The 18,910-nt window shown below is 39.8% G+C and overlaps 2 protein-coding genes and 1 pseudogene across 5 annotated transcripts in view; 1 reads left to right on the forward strand and 2 right to left on the reverse strand.

The window, feature by feature from the left end:
• Nucleotides 1-1,977: 1,977 nt before the first annotated feature.
• Nucleotides 1,978-18,910, reverse strand: part of fez2b (fasciculation and elongation protein zeta 2b) — a 31,026-nt gene continuing 14,093 nt past the window's right edge. The window contains exons 5-11 of one of the 4 annotated variants that reach the window (XM_088324585.1): nt 18,078-18,205; nt 16,886-17,038; nt 16,684-16,764; nt 14,554-14,629; nt 14,417-14,482; nt 12,463-12,491; nt 11,024-11,804 (exon numbers count right to left, since the gene is read on the reverse strand). In XM_088324585.1, coding sequence (XP_088180711.1) covers nt 12,481-12,491; nt 14,417-14,482; nt 14,554-14,629; nt 16,684-16,764; nt 16,886-17,038; nt 18,078-18,205 — 515 coding nt within the window. In that variant the 3' untranslated portion in view covers nt 11,024-11,804; nt 12,463-12,480. Of the gene's footprint in view, nt 2,055-11,023; nt 11,805-12,462; nt 12,492-14,416; nt 14,483-14,553; nt 14,630-16,683; nt 16,765-16,885; nt 17,039-18,077; nt 18,206-18,910 lie in introns of those variants that run through there. The other 3 variants (XM_088324583.1, XM_088324584.1, XM_088324586.1) reach the window with 3 other exon arrangements.
• LOC148346539 (U2 spliceosomal RNA) lies at nt 3,602-3,691 on the reverse strand (annotated as a pseudogene).
• Nucleotides 4,628-6,411, forward strand: LOC148346540 (usherin). The gene is made up of 5 exons (XM_088324587.1): nt 4,628-4,785; nt 4,848-4,943; nt 5,005-5,064; nt 6,014-6,136; nt 6,218-6,411. The coding sequence occupies exons 1-5, from the start codon at nt 4,654-4,656 to the stop codon at nt 6,305-6,307; spliced, it is 501 nt and encodes a 166-aa protein (XP_088180713.1). The 5' UTR covers nt 4,628-4,653; the 3' UTR covers nt 6,308-6,411.

Raw genomic sequence — 18,910 nt, forward strand, 5'->3', positions numbered from 1 at the left:
CCACTCGGACACAATGTCCCCCGCCTCCCTCGGGTCATGGGAAAAGTTCTGCCGGAGGTTTGAATTGAAACTTCTTCTGACAGGAGATTCTGCCAGCCGTTCCCAACAGACCCTCACAACACGCTTGGGTCTGCCGGGTCGGACCGGCATCTTCCCCCACCATCGGAGCCAACTCACCACCAGGTGGTGATCAGTTGACAGCTCTGCCCCTCTTTTCACACGAGTGTCCAGAACATGCGGCCGCAGGTCCGACGAAACAACGACAAAGACGATCATCGAACTACGGCCTAGGGTATCCTGGTGCCAAGTGCACATATGGACACCCTTATGTCTGAACATGGTGTTCGTTATGGACAAACCATGACGGGCACAGAAGTCCAATAACGAAACACCACTCGGGTTCAGGGGCTGTTCTTCCCAATTACGCCCCTCCAGGTCTCACTGTTATTGCCCACGTGAGCGTTGAAGTCTTCCAGCAGTACGAGGGAGTCCCCAGGGGGCGCGCTCTCAAGCACACCCTCTAAGCCTAAGGACTCCAAGAAGGGTGGGTACTCTGAACTGCCATTTGGTGCATAAGCACGAACAACAGTCAGGACCCGTGCCCCCACCCGAAGGCGGAGGGAGGCTACCTTCTTGTCTACTGGGGTGAACCCAGACGTACAGGCGCTGAGCTGTGGAGCAACTAATATGGCCACACCGCCTCTGCGCCTCTCACCACGGGCAACTCCAGAGTGGAAGAGAGTCCAACCCCTCTCGAGAGGACTGGTACCAGAGCCCAAGCCGTGTGTGGAGGAGAGTCCGACTATATCTAGTCGGAACTTCTCAACCTCACACACCAACTTGGGCTCCTTCCCTGCCAGGGAGGTAACATTCCATGTCCCAAAAAACAGTTTCTGTAGCCGGGGATCGTCGCGCCAAGGACCCCTCCCTTGGCCGCTACCCAGCTCTTTGCGCACCCGACCCCTTTGGCCCCTCCTACAGGTGGTGAGCTCATGGGAAGAGGGTCCCACGTCGTCCCTTCGGACTGTGTCAGTCTCTCTCAAAATACGTCTACGGAAAAATTACAAAAATACAACAACTGTTATACAATGCTACAAAATAACTACCACAGAAATATTACGACAGATATGCTGAAAAATACTACAGTAAATCATAAAAATACTGAACAAATACTTTAAAAAAAAAACTGTGGAAATACTTTAATAATACTACTAAAGAAATACTACGACGACGCTGCAATGGTAATATTAAAAAAAAAATCTTGTAGCAGATATACTACAAAATTACAACTACGGCAACATTATTAAAATACTACAGGTCTACTACGAACAATCTATAGAAATACTAGAGAAATACTAAAAATACAACAGTAGAAATACTACAAACCTACTATTGTAGAAATACTACAAAAATACTGAGAAAAAAAAGAACTACAGTAATAATACACAAATTGATATTAAATTTAGTGCTTAAAACAGGGGCCTGGATTGTTATATTTCTTTAACTGTGATAGTTTCAATATTAATTAAATAAAACCAAATTTAAAACAAATATGAATATAACATTTACATGTCATCATGTCTATTTATCGATAATGGTGGAAAAAACGGAATATGTTTCCATGTTTTGCCCCACGGTAAAACTTTTAAACCCAATGAGGCCTACCAGCGAGCTTTTCTTTATTGGAACTGTTGACAAATGTGACCGCAAGAGGGAGCCATAGCTCAATTAGTTGCAGAAGTGCTTCTCTAGTGCAACAATGTCACCTTAAATTACTAATGACCTATATAACGCAATAGTGTTATACACTCACACATATTTTCATTTCAGATTGTCATTTTTATTTCATCCATTTTGCCACACTTGGGCTCCTATAACTTAACATTTTGATTCCAAACACTTCTATTGTTTAGGATCAAAGTACTTAAATACATATATTAAAATAGATAACTGTGTTTTTGCTTACACACACTTGGGTATCTTCATCCTTGAGCTAATGTCAAGTGCAGGGTGGGTGACAGGACGCCTTCAGGTAAGTTGACACCTGTCGGTTGCTATGGAGACACGAAGCAAAGCCTGATGGGATGTCGTGCAGCAGGAACACATGAAGACGATTATTTTATTTCTAACCACAACCTTTAAAAAAAAATAGAACCAAATGCTTATTTTGTGCGTTTGAACATTTTGATGAGGCAACAGGTGAGGTCCAGTCGGCCAAGGTGGTCTTCGGACTCGCGGGAGGTCTGACAGAGATCCAAGACGGACCCTAAATCCGGTGAGTTGATCTCAGGTTGTTAGGTGGGGGAGGGGGAGTGGGGGGGTTCATAAATTATGGAAGGCACCAAAAATACACATCCCAAGAGCGTATGATGACCTTTTATTAAGAATACAGTAGACCCTCGGAATGCTGACATTAATTTGTTCTGAAGGATTAAAACCTATGGTACTTTGGTGAGTTCTGAACTCTTTGTACCATGGTTAAAAACAAACAAAAAAATGGATAAAAAAAATAGTATGTGCCAAGTAGTACTTGGTTAAATAACATGGTAATATAAGGGAAAAATAACCTTGTATTTATTTTTGGTGGGACATGACTTGAGCTGGTATAGTGGAGTTAATGGGTGGATGCAGAGTGGGGAGGAGACGGCATATCTAAATTTAAAAAAAAACAACAACTTCAACTCGCAATAATTTTCATGCTCCAAGAAGACTGATGATTTAATCTCGTGCTTATTTTTAATAGAAGCAATTGTCGATTGGTTACACCTCAATGATTCAAGTGACTTCTTCATATTTTTTTTATAATTGCAGGCTTTGTTTCCTTTGTTATCATGTATTGCTTTTCCCTTTAGCATCATGGAATTTTAGGGACCTGTTGCCAATACTGTACAATAATACAGTATTGCATAAGCCTACTCATTCTGGAAGAGTGATTTCCTCATGTGCGGTCCCTCCTCAAGGTTTTTTCATTTTCCTCATGCTGAGGTTTTTGTGTGTTTCCTTGCCCGCATGTAAGTTTTAGATCAGGGGATGGTGTATTAATAATGTGTAGTCAGTAATAGGTTGTGGTCTGTGCAGCCCTTTGAAACTTCTTGTGATTAAGGGCTATACAAATAAAGATGACTTGACATAAGAAGGTTACCAAGTCTTTAAATCCTGAACTAAACAAAGAAAGAGAAAGGCAGTATGGGAGGGTATTCACCTATTTGCAGATCCGCATCTTCATGGCGTTTGTCGCAAACCGATAGCATAAGAATCTTATATGATGTTGACCAATAGCAGACATGTATAGTAGAGACGAATAAGGCGTGTAATTCACCCAAAAAATGCAAAGATGGAATTTTGTATGGAAACACAAAACGATTATTTGTTAAGTTGTATAGTGGGGAGAATGCCGTAACGAGGGGCAAAAAAACACCTTATTCCACATGGGGTTTGGGGTTTTTGAGGGTTATTGTTCTATCTTCGTTATTCATTATCCATTATCCGTTATCGGTCAGTTCATAATACGCTGCATAGCCTAGGAGCCAGGACTCTTACTCTCAGCCAAAAGGCCAAACTAAGGTCCTAGCTTTGAAGCCTTGCTGCGATCATTGCGAAAGCACCGTTCCCGGAGGTACTGCAATACCGGGCCGATGCGTGGAGTGGACAGAGCAAGCTCTTATTCCATCTCCGAATTGCAAAAATCAGTGCGAGGTATACAAATTCAGAACCACAGGAGCTCCATGATCATGGTATCTCCCCTGCCAGGTAAGTAAATACGTTTTTTTGAGCCTCTTCCTTTATTTCAGCTTAAAAAACATCATTCCACATCATAATAAGATGAGGTATAGTGGGGGAAAAACTGTAACTAGGGGCAAAACACATCTTATTCCACATCATAATGTCATATAGTAAGAAAAATGCTGTAACAAGGGGATAATAAACACCATTCCACATCATAATTCGATGAGTTATAGTGGGGGAAATGCTGTAACTAGGGGCAACAAAACATCTTATTCCACATCATATTGTCATATAGTAGGGAAAATGTAACAAGAGTCAGAAAAAAAACGACTTCCACATCGTAATATGATGTCGTATAGTGGGAAAAATGCCTCAGCATAGGGCAGAAAAAATAATTCATTCCATAAAATGATCGTCGTATAATAAGAAAAAGGCCATTATTGCAAATTGTTATATGATGTGGTATTGTAGGGAAAATAAAGTAACAAGGAGAGGAAAAAAAAACTCGTATTGCACATCGTAATATGATGCCTTATAGCGGAGAAAATGCCTTAACAAGGGGCAGAAAAAAACATCTTATTCCACATCATAATGTCTTATCATTGGCAGAACACGGTGACAAGAGGCAATAAACAAACATCGTGAAATGATTTGGTATGCTATGGAAACTGCCGCCGTAAGGGGATTAAAAAAGACTTTTATTTCATATCGTATTATGGTGTAATATAGAGGGGAAAATGGCATAACGAGGGGCAGAAAAAAAAATTGTATTCCACATCGTAATAAGAAAGCACGGTAAGGTACATACGCCATAACCTGGGGGTCTATTGAAGTGTATCTGGATGTAATATGTTGACATTTGGGATGTAAGGCCGAAAGACCATCGGTGTTTTTTATTTAGTCAGCCCCGCCCCCTCAGAGGGACCAATGGGAGGCGAGCGAGTTGAGACGGGCCAGGCCGACAAACGCCCGGTTTTCCAGGAGTTGTGGTTCATGGCGGTAATAGGTGGCGTCGCCCTGCTGCTACTGGCCGTGGCACTGGGCGTAGCCCTACACAAGGTCAGGTGACTCTTTTAAAGCGAAACTCCATTAAGCAGCCGCCATAATAGCGAACGGTACAGGTGCTGAAGAAAGCCCCCGTGACCAGAGAGAGACCTCCCCTGGCCATGCAGACGCGAAGCCCAATGGCAGTTTATCCAGCTAGCAACTCTGTTCTGGTAAGACGTTCCACCAAAATTATGAGAAATATCTTATTTTTAAACCCTCGTTTGATTTCAGTTTGACACGGCGGGTGTGGTCAGCAGCGTAACGCTAAAGTCCTTCACCATCAAAATGGAGGTAAAGGCCCTCTTCCACAGTAACAATGCCTTATTGCAAGGGTGTCAAATTCGTTTGGGGCAACATGGTAGGTAGAAAAAAAACTCTCACTGGGGCCGGTCTAGCAGATTAAACAGAGGAAGACACAGTAAGAAAGAGAACGAAAGAACAAGAGAGAAAGAGAACATATGAGAAAACATGAGCGATAGAGAACGAGAGCGAGAACAAGAGAGAGAGGAGAGAGAAAGAGGAGAGAGAACAAGAAAGAGAGAACACGCTAGACACATGAGATAGAACAATAGAGAGAGAACAAGACAGAACAACAGATAGAACAAGAGAGAGAAAAAGAGAGGGAGAGCACAAAAGAGAACAAAAAAGAGAGCGTAAGAAAGAGAACAAGCGAGAACAGGACATAAAACAAGAGAGATAAGAGAGAAAGAGAGAGACAGAAATGAAGAAGAGGGAGAGAATTAGAGAGAGATGGAGTACGAGAACATGAGATAAAACAAGAGAAAACGAGAGATAGAGAATCAGAGACAGAAAAAGAGAGAGAGAGAAAAAGACAAAGAAAAAGAGACAGCAAGACAAAGAAAGACTGTGATGAGAAAAAACAAATAAAAAGAGAGAAATAAAATGGAAAAAGAGGAATAGAGAGACAGAGATAGGGAGCAAAAGAGAGAATGATAAGAGAAATAAAGAGAGAAGAAAAGGGAGAAAGACAGATAAAGAGAAAGAGATGAATAAAGAAAAAGAGAGTAAAAAGAGTGAAAGAGAAAGTAATATAGCTCCAGTAGCTTTGCGAGTCGCGCCTGGTTTTGTCGACATCAATTAGACATGTTTCAAACAGCTGATTTTTCTCTTGTGCGTCTCTGGGTGTTGGCTCACGAGCAAAATTAAAAACCCTGGCTTGCCTGATCTGGCCCACAGGCCACATGTTTGACACCTGTGCCCCATTATGTTTGGCCACCAGGAGGCGCTTGAGGCCAAAAGCGAGGAATCCCGGCAGGGAGGCGGGACTTCCTTGAGGCGAAGCATCAGCCAGATGATTGACAGGAAGTCTTTGGCGGAGGCGTGGGGGCACGATAGCGGGATGGTAAGCAAAAGCAGCAAAAAAGGGAGGGTCATAACTGGTGGGCGTGGTCAGATTAACAAGAACCCATTTTCTTGTGTCAAGTTTATGGACGACGAAGACTTTGTAGACAGCGTTAAAGGCTTCAGCACGGTGAGGAAGGAGCACACGATGTTCACAGACACAAACTTGTGATTAAAAAAAGGTGGCCCCAAGAGACACAAGGGGTGAAGATGGATAAACATGACATGCCTCGACTGTGATCGCCCCTTCCCCCATAATAAACCTCTTTAATAGAAGCTCCTCCAGTCATTTCAACTCAGTTCATTTTTCATGGTATTTAAAAGTGGGGTCTCAAACTGCCAGTCTTAGGTTCTAGGTAAATTGAGGGAACTAAGAAACCAGATACAGTCTGAGTAGAAAAAAAAAAAAAGTCCATATGCAGGTCTCTCTGTCTCTCTCTTTTCCTCCCTCTCTTTCTGTCTCACCCTCTCAGTTATTCTCCCCCATGTTTGTCTCGCTCCTTCTCCCTCTCTCTCACTGTCTTACCCACTCTGTATAGTCCCCTCCCCCTTATCTCTCGTTCCGTCCTTATGTCTGTTTTAATGCCCTTCTTACGCTTTTTCTGTCATTCTTTCCATCTCCCTCTCCCATGTCCATCTTTCTCCATCTCTCTCCCTTTCCCCGTCTGTCTCTCACTTCTTTGTCCATCCCTTCCTCTCTTTCTTACTGTGTCCTTATCTCCCTTTCAGTTTTTCTTTCCCAGTGTCTCTCCCACTCTCTTTCTTTGCCTGCCTGTCTCTCCCTCTGCGTCACTCCGTATATTCCTCTCTCTCCCTGTCTCGGTCAGTCTGTCTCTCAATGTGTCACTTTTTCTGTCCGTTTCTCCCGCTCTCTCTATGCCTGTCTCCATCGCTCACCCTCTCTCTCTGTCAGTCTCTCTCCATCTCACCTTGTCTGTCGCTCTCCATGTATGTCTGTCTTTTCCTCCCCCCTTTTCTCAGTCTCTCCCTGTGTCTGTCTCTTTCTATGTCTGTTTTCCCTCTCTCCCAATCTCTTTCTCTCCCCCTCTCTTTCTCACCCGTTTGGTCTCTCCTGCTCTCTTTCTTTGCCTGTCCCTCTCTCTCATTCTCTCCCCGTCTATTTTCTTCCGGCGCCGTCACGAATGGCAGCCACTCCAGCAGCTCCCGGGTTATTTTCGATTGTTCTCGATTGTTCTCAGCTCAGGGATGCTGCTGGAAATGTGAATTTCCCTTTCGGGGATGAACAAAGTATCTATCTATCTATCTATTTATTTCTCCCTCTCACTTTCCATGTAAGTTTCTGTCTTTTTTTACCTTCTCTCCCTCTCCCTGTCTGTACCCCCCTCTCCCAGTCTGTCTCTCTCCCTGAGTGTGACCGTCTCAGTCTATCTCCCTCCCCCTGTCAATCTTTCTCCCCCCGTCTGTCTCTCTCCCTCTGTATATCGCTCTCCCTCGGTCTCTCTTCTTTTGTGTGACCGTCTCTGTCCTTCTCAGTCTTCCACTCGCTGTCTGTCTCTCTCTCCTTTTCTATCTTTATTTGCAAGTTAATTGTTCCTAATTTTGATCCCTGTCTAACTAATTAGCACTGATATAGCATTTATACAAACCTTATACCTTGAACATTAAGGCAGGAGCCTCAAAATATTGCCACGCGGCCCATGAATTTGAGACCCCTGCTCCACAATGTCAAATTTGGGGGTAAATAAATGATTACTAGCATCGTTTTGTAATTTACGATGGAAAAGAAAATCACCAAAATGAGTTTTTCACAAAGTCATTTATTGAAATGAGGTGCGACGGTGTCATTACAGTCACTAAGAACGGTCACAAACAAACAAAATGCATCAACAGCAACAATAAATTAATATACTGCAGTACCAAATAAGACAGAAAGTAAACGAATCCTGTGCACTAAAAAACATTAAAAAGGAGTCAATTGAATGTACAAAGCTTTTTTGTCTGCTTATGAATGTTGTTCGCCTCACATACAAAATATAAACTCTAAAATTTTATTTGAAACCCAGCATGGATTTTCCGATAGAAAACTAAATAATTTTTTTCGCAGCAATTTCATCAAAATATTTTTGTTATCGAAAACGAACCTGACTTGGGTTTCACGCGTCTGCCGGCAAGTAAGACTCGAAAAAACAAAAATTGCAAAAGCTTGATTGAAAAGTCCAAAATTGTTCAGGGATGAAAACGCACATATAATGGCAGTAGAGTGCAGGCAGCACGTCACAGTGTACACGAAAGATCTTAAAAGTACCTTCGATTACATTTAAAACAAATATAATACGACCGAAGTTGCTGATGGTCGAATCTGACAGGGAACTGGACCAGATAACTTAACTTTGAGTTCTAAATGCAAGAACAAGTAAAATCGTTCACATTATACTACACTAAAAGGGACAGTCTGTAATGTTTGACCACTAGATGCTGCGGTATTGAGTAGTGCTCAAAAGCACAAGGAAGAATACAAACTACAGAGCCTGAAAGTGACCCAACAGTACAATTTTTATTCTTATTTTTTTGCTCAACCTTTTTGAAGTTTTTCGGTACCCGTAGTAGCAAGATGGCAGACAGTATTATTATTATTATCATCGTTAAATGTAAAAATAAATGCAAATTCCTCGACCTGCGAGTATTTTTGAAAATGCACGTTTATATGATCATGTAATTTTGTTAATTAATTAAATTAATGTTTTTTTTAATTCATTACGTTTTTTTAACGCTAAATAATACACATTGTACTTTTAATGTTGAAAAGTTACACTGTTGGTGTCTCACAGCAGAGTTTCATTTTTGTCTTAATGGTTTCTAAAAAGTACATGTTTTTCTAGTCCATTTACCTTTTATTTAAACTTTAATTTCTGGTATAAAAACCAAAATTGTTTTTGAGAATTAATTTCTTTATTTTACTATATTTAAAAATGTTGTCCCTTTTATTGTAGTCTATTTCTTAAATGTATTTTTCTAGGAATCCTTGTACCCACCCAACCAATGATTCGTTGATTTTGTTGTTGCAGATAATTGTATTGTTTATAAATGTAATAAAAAATAAATAAATGCTTTTTGTAGTCTATTTTCAGATTAAAAAAAAAAAATCACTCTTTCTGTACCACTAGGAGGAGGTTGCTAATGTAAAAATCTGGAGTCTTGAAGCCATTAGGACCACCACCAGTATGTCCTCGATTTGCCGTGTGGTTACAGATTAGTATAACGTTATCATTTCAGATAAATTTGTTTGCAAAACAATTAAGGCCAACAATACAAAAACAAACAAACAAAAGAAACATGCACGGTATAAATGCCCTCTTGTACTTCTTGGTCATGAAATATTAGCAAGCAAATTGATAACCATGATAAAACTTGGACCCCCTGGAACAGGGGTGTCAAACTCATTTGAACTTGGGGGGCACATGGTAGGAAAAGCACTCTCACAGGGAGCCAGAGAAATACCGTAAATTCCGGACTATAAGCCGCTACTTTTTTCCCAAATGTTCAGCCCTGCGGCTTATTCAGTGAAGCGGCTAATTTATGGAATTTTTCTAACGGCCACCAGCGGCGCTAGAGTATAAAAGGTAAGATTAAGACCAGTAGAAGATAGGCGCCAAGACAGACTGCAAGCTCTAAGTTTAAGCATATATTGTCTGTAAAGTTAAGGTACGTTCCAATAATGCGGAAAACGCCCCTGATGGCGATAGTTAGGAGGAAGTTGAGGACGATTTTCCGTGAATTTCACAAATACGGGATGATCTTTTCTAACAGGCACGTTTGATACATTGCGAGCGTGATCCTACTAGCGTGTTGGTACCTTTCACAGGCACGGTTTGGGATGAAAGTTATATTATTATTATTAAAGCTTTGAAAACTCTCTCGGTGTACCGTCTTTCTTCGTAAGTATGTGTAACCATGTATAATATGTATTTGCAACTGTATATTTTTGTAATGTATTTATTTTAGAGATTTATTCTGTTATGTGTTCTACGGACGAATCAAAAAGAAGGGGCAGAGCACACGCGGGCTGATAGGAATTGGGGTAAAGCTGAGTTACTGATAGATCTGTCTTTTGTCGCAGCGGACAATAGTGGATATATATTTTGCCCACCCTTAACTTTGGAAATATACATTTTGTTTCCTTGGATTACTTTCAACGGGACTCTGACTTTACAAGTCTGCATCATACGTTAATTACGGGTATCATTTTCCATTTATTATGCCTACTGTGACTCTGGAATTGTGTACTATCGATGCAGTTACAATCGTGGAGCTTACGGCCCGGTCTGGGTTAAACTTGTGATTGTATCACAAGTTTTAATGCGGGCGCATGCGGCTTATTCATGGGTGCGGCTTGTGTAAGGACAAAAGTAGCAGATCACCTAAAAAATTGGTGGGTGCGGCTTATAATCAGGTGCGCTCTATAGTCCGGAATTTACGGTACATATGAGAGAGAGCAAGAGAGAGAAAGACACAAAATAGACGAGAGAGACTGAAAGAGAAAGACAAAAACTACAGAGACAGAAAGAGATTTAAAAAAAGAGGGAGAGAAAGAGAGAGGACAGAGAGAGAGAAACAGGTAAACAGAAAAAAGATGAAAAAGAAGGAGAGAAAGATAGAGAGAGAGAAAGAATGAACAAGAATGAGAAAGAGGAAAAGGAGCAGAAAAATGGAAAAAGCAAATGAGTGATAGAGAGAGAAAGAAAGAGGGAGAAAGAGAGAGAGAGAAAAAGAAAAAGAAGAAGAGCGTAATCGAGAAAGACATACAGATACAGTTGTTTTGGGTGTGGCGCCCGGCTTTGGCAATATCAAGTGAACATATTTAAAACTGCAGCTTGTAGTTTGGCTCTTTTATCTCTCTTGTGCTTCTCTAAGCATGAACCAGATTCAATCTGGAGGCGGGCCTGATCTGGCCTGCTGCATATATGTTTGACACCCCTGCCCTAAAATATTCTAGACTCCTGGATGGCCGTCGATTAAAAACAAAACAAAAAAAACAACAAAGCTGCAGGTAGTTGGCGACCTCGACAATATTCATGTGCGGGAATTTTGCACACAAAAAAACTTAAATCAATGGTTAAGATAGCACATATATCACCTGTTAGCATGCTGACGAGCTAAATGGACTAGCGCTAATCAACCCGTGCAGGACATGAGCAGATCACTACAAAAACGGCAAGTGCTACTGCATAAGGTACTACGAAAGTTTGTTTCCTGGCTAGCATGAGTAGTGAAGGAAAGAGTTACTATGCTTGTCTGATTTCCTTTTTCATCCCTACAAAAATATTTCCTTTCAAAATTCAGCCGGCGGCTAATAGTGTTTGACGGATGCTAGCATGAAACCGCTGCCACCTGGAGTCTCTGCCGGCAAGGGCGTTTCCCTTCTTTAGACAATTACAAACGATACAAACTTCCTGGATTGCATTTGTTTTGCTGAAGAACATCAAGGAGCAAAAACAAGGAGACAGTCAGGGCTGTGGTGAGTAATACTGGTTAGGGTCCACCCCAAATCGTCCAACTCGATGCACGGATAAGACCACGAAAAGGAAAGAGTCTGCTTTTAAAAAGGTCCACCGTTCAGGAAGGTTCTTTGGGACGTCGCTCCGGGATGTTTCTCGACTCAGGATGACGACAATCGGAATTTGTTTTTAGCTTTTACGTGGGGCAAAGGACTGCAAAGACAGCACAAGAGATCGAACTAAGAGATGAGTGGCAAGTTAGCACGAAGGTTGGGCGCTACGGGTGAATAGCTACTGCTGCCTATAAGCTCCTAAATGTGCTATGCGTTTCATATGGGATGGAATGGAAAGAGACGAGAATGGCACTAAACAGAAACATCAGGGTAGGGCTCGGCTGCTTGAGATAATCTACTTTCAAAAAAACAACAACAAAAAACACAAAACTCATAGCATCTGCCTTAGTTAACAAAAAGAACAATTTACCCCCCACCGTACATACTCACATATAAACCTATATCACATATAAGCCAATAATCTAAAACAAATTTAATAAAGACACATCCTAGAATATGTACATACTCAACATATTGATACAACGTGTACATAAACAACAATAATTAGTTAAATGTGTAGATAACAAAGATGAATATACCGGTAATAAAGATAAAAATTAAACAATTTCCAACCCTTTACTGTACCCATAAGCAGTACTCCATTTTTATATTCCGCTATCATTTCCTTCTTTGTTTGCATTTAAAAATAAAGCAAGGTTATTTATTGCACTGAGAGGCCCAGCCCTACCCTGAAAGTAAAAGCGAGAAAAGCAAGTGAAGCGAGTGAAGAAGGTGACGATTCAGCATCCTTTACAAACCTCGGCGTCCAGAAATGTTCATACCAGAGCTGGCCAAAGCGAAAATCGGCGGCACGGGTGAGACAAAAGGAAGGGACAGTCAAAGAGAGGAAAAAGCGCCCGAAAAAAAAAAACAAATAAATAATTCATTTTAAGTTATTTCACTGGCATGCAAAAAAATGGGTAAAATGCATCAAACTCGTCATTTTTCGAGGCACAATTAATCACTGCATATTGTCAACAAATAATTAATTTGCTCAATAATAACGAATTCCGCTGTACTCATTTTTTTCTAATCTTACGATTGGTATGTGTATTAATATCATAGCAAAATTGTTGATTAGATAAAAATGCCAACTTTGAGCAATACTGCCACCCAGAAGACTGGAGCAGAACTCTTAAATTAAAAAACATTGGCTTTTGAGGTAATTGGACACTTCCCAACTAATCCAATAACAAGAAAAAATTAAAAATATTCAATTTTGGAACTAAATTAATATTAGGTGAAACGAGATACAATTTAAAGGGACCGTGTTTGATTTGACCACAAGATGCCAAAAATTATGCCAGCTCCCTCTACCTGAGGCTCTTATTATGTGAAAAAATAAAAATCTTAACCTATAAGACATTTTTTAAATGCATGTTTGGAGGCTATTTCATGAATTTTTGTTATTATTCAAATCAATATTGTTTTTTTTCCACAAATTCATTTATTTTTCCTCCATTAGGGGAGCTAAATAATACACATTGTCCCTTTAAGACATTTGTAACAAAGTTTTCCAAAACATTCTTTTTTACTGACACCATCAGAGGTTTGTCTTAAAAGTAATTATTAATTACATTAGGACTGTATAGATTTGTTTTTTAGAATTATTTGTTACAATATTTTCCCCAGTATTTTCTTTTAATGACACTATCAACAACAAATATTTCATCTCATCTCATCAGCCGTACCGCTTATCCTCATCAGGGTCGCGGGGGGGCTGGAGCCCATCCCAGCCATCTCCGGGCAGTGGGCAGGGGACACCCTGAACTGGTTGCCAGCCAATCGCAGGGCACACAGGGACAGACAACTCATTCGCTCATTCACACCTAGGGACAATTTGGACCGGCCAATTCACCTGAAATGCATGTTTTTGGAACGTGGGAGGAAACCGGAGTGCCCGGAGGAAACCCACGCAAGCACGGGGAGAACATACAAACTCCGCACAGGAAGTCTGGAGCTGGATTTGAACCCACAACAGGTTCCCATGACATGAACTGTGCCGCACAAGCGCTAACCACTGCGCCGCCGTGCTGCCCCAAGAAATATTTGTTAAATGTTATTCTTTATAATTATTTCTAATTGATTAATTTTTTAGAATTTGTCTATAAATGGATGGAAGTTTGTTTTGTAAAATTACTAAAAAAAAAATGGAAAATGCTGTATTTTGTGCAAAAATTTATCCATTTAAGATGGACATTTGTCAATCAACCTTTGCACAATTTATCTTGACTTCTTTAGCCAGTCATCAAAGTAACGGAGGTAATTCTCAACATTACAAAATTAGAGGGAACATATTAAAAGTAAATATATTTGCATGTATATTTTCCTCCATTCAAAACACATCTCTATCTTTGAATTTTTAAAAGGCGGCTCAGCCACAAAACCCTTGCTTTAAATTTCTGTCGGAGACTTTCCTAAAATTGCTTTGGGGCGGCAGTAGCTCAGGAGGTAGAGCGCTCGTCTTGGGATCAAGGGATCCCAGTTCGAATCCCGGCTTGTCCGTGTTACATGTCGAAGTGTAAGACACTGAACCCCTAATACCCCCAATAAGCAGGTTAGTGCCTTACATGGCTGCAAGGTCGCTATTGGGAAATGTGGAGCACATTGTAAAGCACTTTGGGAAGTCATTGACTTAAAAAGCGCAATATAAATGCAGATCATTTTCATTTCATTTTCAATTTGAAGAACCGGATTAAATCATGTGCATACCTTTGAGGATGTAATCCGTGAGCAGCGCTGGAACCTTCTCGCTGTCGTCCCTCATTGCATGAAGGACTGATGCAGAAAGCATGACGTGAATTATAAAAAAAAATAGGTTGTTAAAAAAAAATCAAAGCTGCACTCACTCTTAGTAAGGATCTGGAGGTCTTCCACTGCAGGGGAGCCCATTTTTTTCTCATAGGGGATGACAGTGGTCAGGTACTGAAGTAGGGGTGAAAAAATAATACATATATATTTAAACATATGAAAATATGAGCTTGTTATCACACAAAGCAGGCCACTGACTTCAACGGCTCTAGTGCTGTGTTCGGAATCAATGAATAATGTTGTGGATTTAAGGGTCAGTACCTCTTTTGAGTGGATAATAAGGATTGGGGAGAATATCTCAGAATGCAATTTCATCAAAGGGGAAAGTTTTATTTAGTAGATGAGCTAAACTGCTAGCCCCAAAAATCTTCCATTTAGAGATAGCAGTTAAAATGAGAGTTAAGAATTACTTTTTTTATTTGACTTTATCCAAACAGAAAACAATAAGTATGATTTTATTTTACTATGTTATGGCCTCCTTTTAAAATAAAACAAATTTGGTTAATCGCCTATACTTTTACCTTAACAGTGCATTATATCATAACGATTTATTACATTTCCATACATTATAAATTATGTTCTTTAATCTATTATAATTTAATCTCGTTTTAAAAATACAGGATTCTTACACCTTTTCAATGGCCAAATTCAAGCACTTTTTAATCGGACTTTAAAAGCCAATTTTCCATTAAAGGAAGAAATGGAGCGTTGATCAAAAGAACGGGAGCCTAAACCTTGATTTCAAACCCAAAACTCTAACCTCAACCTTTTTTTAGGAACCCTAAAATCAGTGTCAGACCTAACAAGCAGCCTAAACCCTGGCTCCTAACCTTACATTCAGTTTAGAACATGAAGCTCAAACCCTATTTCTGAACCCTAATCCTACACCTAGCTCTGGCTGTAATCCCTAGCTCAAACCCCATTTCAAAACCCTAAATTCAGCTTAATATCCTAATAAGGTTTCTTACCAGAACACTCAGTCCATTCTTATTTCATAACCCTAAAATCGGTTTGAAGCCCTTATTTGAAGCCCAAACCATAGCTTCAAACCCTAGAAAAACACTTAATCTTGGAAACATGGCAACAATTTCAAGCATATACAAGCACTTCACTTAAATGTCAAGCACTTCTCAAATCTTGAAAACACAACATCAAAATTTAAGCATTGTAAAGGATTTCAAGGACACAAACAAACCCTGAGTACAGTGAAATATACGTTGTTGATTTTTACTTCCTGTAAAAAGAAAATTATGCCTCCCGGAAAAAAAGTGTTGGGAATTAGGTTTATTTTATATTTTTAACTCGGTTCTCTACTAAAAATAAATTGTATTTTTACATTTTATTACTACTAAAATGAGAAATATTATACATTTCAAATAAGTAAATGGTAAATTGAACCAGTTCAGGGTGTCCCCTGCCTACTGCCTGAAGAATGCTGAGATGGGCTCCAGCACCCCCGTGACCCTACTGAGGATAAGCGGTGCAGATAATGGATGGATGGATTATATGGCAAATGGCAGAAAACGTTGCTCATTTCATTATATTTTAAAAAGTGAAACTAATACCCAAGATAACTAAAAAATATATGAAAATATCCTTTAACCATGGGTCTCAAAAATGTGCCCGTGGGCTAAATGAGAAACCCGAGGATAAGTTTTGAATGATAAGGTTTTTTTTGTTTTTTGTTTTTTAAGAAATGCATAGAAAGTTGGTAGCTCTTTCACTTTCACTAGTCAGCAACAAAGAGTATCCCTTACCTTAAAGAATGTTAGTGACCCCTGATATAAACTGTGCAAAATTATTGTAAACATGAAATTATTACGTGGGAGATGTTGTATGTATATCATTTAATTTTTTTAGCTAGACATGGTGCAGTGCAATTATTGTATGTGCATCATTAAATTAAATCATACAGTATTTTTTGGTCAAGCATATTGCGGAGAAAGCTATTGCAATAAAAGACGACCAAAGATTCCAAACACACTTGACATGCATTAATCTTGATGAAGTGCCATTAAGGATACAAAAAACAAATTAGACAAAGGACCAAAAAATGAGTGAGTCGGTTTTGTTGAAAAGAAAAATGACAGCAGCATAGTCCAACTGTTTAAAAAGAAAAAGAAGCATGCTTGGAAAAGAGGAAAAAAAGATTGAAACAAGGGGGCCACCTGTTTGTGCCCTTCTGTGGTACCAAAAGTGTGACGGATGCCATTTTGTATGACATTGGAGAATCCCTCCAGAGTGAGGCGCTAAAAGCATTTGAAGGAAGGAAGCAAAGGAAGAAAATGCAAATAAGGAAGGACGGCAAATATCCTTGCCGGGCCTCTCCCATTGCCGATCATCTCCAGTCTGTCATCCACGTTAACTTACCGTGCCCGGAATGTGCGAACTGGACGTCCGCTGTCCATTTGGCCCCGTGGCGGCAACGGAGCTTCGGATTTTCTTTTTCTTGCGCAGCAGCTCGCGATGTTCCTTCTGCCTGTTCTGCACGTCGATGAGCAGTGAGATGAAGCTGTTCTTCACCTTAAGCCGGAATCAAGGAAAACATCAGCAGGGCCATGTTGCGGCCCAGAATCAAATCGAGTCCACGGCTGCAATGATTAGTTGACGTTGTCGATTAAAATCTATATAGAAATAGTCATTTGCTGCCAGGCATTTCTCCAACAAAGTGAATATTATTTTGTCGTGAATCACAAATGGGCAATAGGAGGCGGTGTCAACATTTTGGGAGCATTTAAGCCTGGATATGGCCAATAAAAAGGACTAATTTCAAAGTTGACAAAGCACACCATTCGTATCATGCCGATAGATCAGTGGCGCATGAACATTTAAAGATCACATAGGACAGTCGAATAAAATGGAGTCTGACTTGCCTCGCTAAGATTCAAGGCAATAAGTCTTAGATGAGATGCATCGTACATTGTATACTTGTGTATTTTGCAAAACCAGAAAAGTTGATCGTTATGCCAGACTGTGCCTGACACACAGATTCTAAATTAAATACATACAGTTTGAAGACCAAAGGCCAGCTGTTAAAATGACAAACATTAGTTGTTGAAACCGTTTGATTTCAAATTGTTAAGACTCATTAAGTATTTTCGTTACAGTATTTGCAGTGGACCACTGAATAAACATCACAAAATGCACATATTTGTTTTATTTACAGTTCTACTGCCGCTTATGAGCCGGTTTTTGGTTTACAGCGATGACATTTTTTTACATTATTTGAATTTAGAATTTATCTGCCTGTCCCTAAAAAAATAATAATAATAAAAAAAAAAGGTTTACTTATGTATTTATGTCTACTGACTGAGCACTGCGCCTAGTTTTAGATGCATTTTAGTGCATTTGTATGTAGTTTTTTTACAAACCAGCAGTAGGTTCAAGGTGTATTTTTTATTGCTTTTATTGCATCATTCTGTTTTCATTTTCCACATCTTTAAATCACCTTCATTCTGAATTTAATAAAAATTGAAAAATTATATAATGTTCAACGAATCGTATAGCCGGTAACTAGTTTACTATTGAAATGTATATAGTATAGTTGCAAGTCGTCCCTCACCTCCTTCTCATATTCCAGCTCGTCACGCAGAGCAAGCGCTTGGATGAGCTCCTCACTGTAGCTGCGGATTGCGGTCTCCACCTCCTCCAGCGTCTCGCTCAGTTCCGACATGGAAAGTTGACGCAACCCTGAAGAATTTTTTTTTTTATTGTGAAATTCAATTGAAGAGCAGTTGGAAAATCTTAAGTCATCTCACATCAAGTGCTTTCTTTTAAAGGTACAGTGTATTATATTTACCAAAAAAACCTTTTAAACATATTGACTTAAAAAATAAGCAAAATTACAAGAACTATCATATACATGTGCATTTCCTTAATACTCATAGGTCAATAATTTTACATTTATTTTACATAAGAGCAAAGGTGGGCAAACTATTTGACTTTTGGGCAGCACTGTGTTCAAAGATTTTGCAGCGGGGCCGAGCCAGAAGGAAAAATAATGGGTGGTTTAATTTGAAGTATCTACTGATATAATGTGGGCAGCACGACGGCGCAGTGGTTAGTGTGTGTGCGGCAGAGTTCTTAGGTCATGAGATTCGAACCTTCCTGGTTGGAGTTTGCATGTTCTCCCCGTGCTTGCATGGGTTTTCTGGCTCTGGAGCCTGATCCAGACATTTTGTTCTAAGAATGTCAACTTCAAATTTTAAGCTTTGTTTTTCAGTATTATGCTTTATCATTCAGACTACATTAATAATCTACCTTGCATATTATAATCATGGATGATCTAGATGAGGGACCTTTACTAAACACATTTTTTCACGATGGGAAAAAGATCTTCATGTTTGGCATTGATCAAACTTTCTGTGCGGAGTTTGCATATTCTCCCTGTGTGTG

Source organism: Urocampus carinirostris, chromosome 20 (genome assembly GCF_059441175.1).
Source record: "Urocampus carinirostris isolate Australia breed hairy pipefish chromosome 20, RoL_Ucar_1.0, whole genome shotgun sequence".
NCBI lineage: Eukaryota > Metazoa > Chordata > Actinopteri > Syngnathiformes > Syngnathidae > Urocampus > Urocampus carinirostris.

Coding starts and splice junctions, on each gene's coding strand:
- LOC148346540 (XM_088324587.1), top strand. CDS start 4,654: ATGGGAGGCGAGCGAGTTGAGACGGGCCAGGCCGACAAACGCCCGGTT. Junction 4,944..5,004: donor CAGCTAGCAACTCTGTTCTG/GTAAGACGTTCC, acceptor GTTTGATTTCAG/TTTGACACGGCGGGTGTGGT. Junction 6,137..6,217: donor GGGGGCACGATAGCGGGATG/GTAAGCAAAAGC, acceptor TCTTGTGTCAAG/TTTATGGACGACGAAGACTT.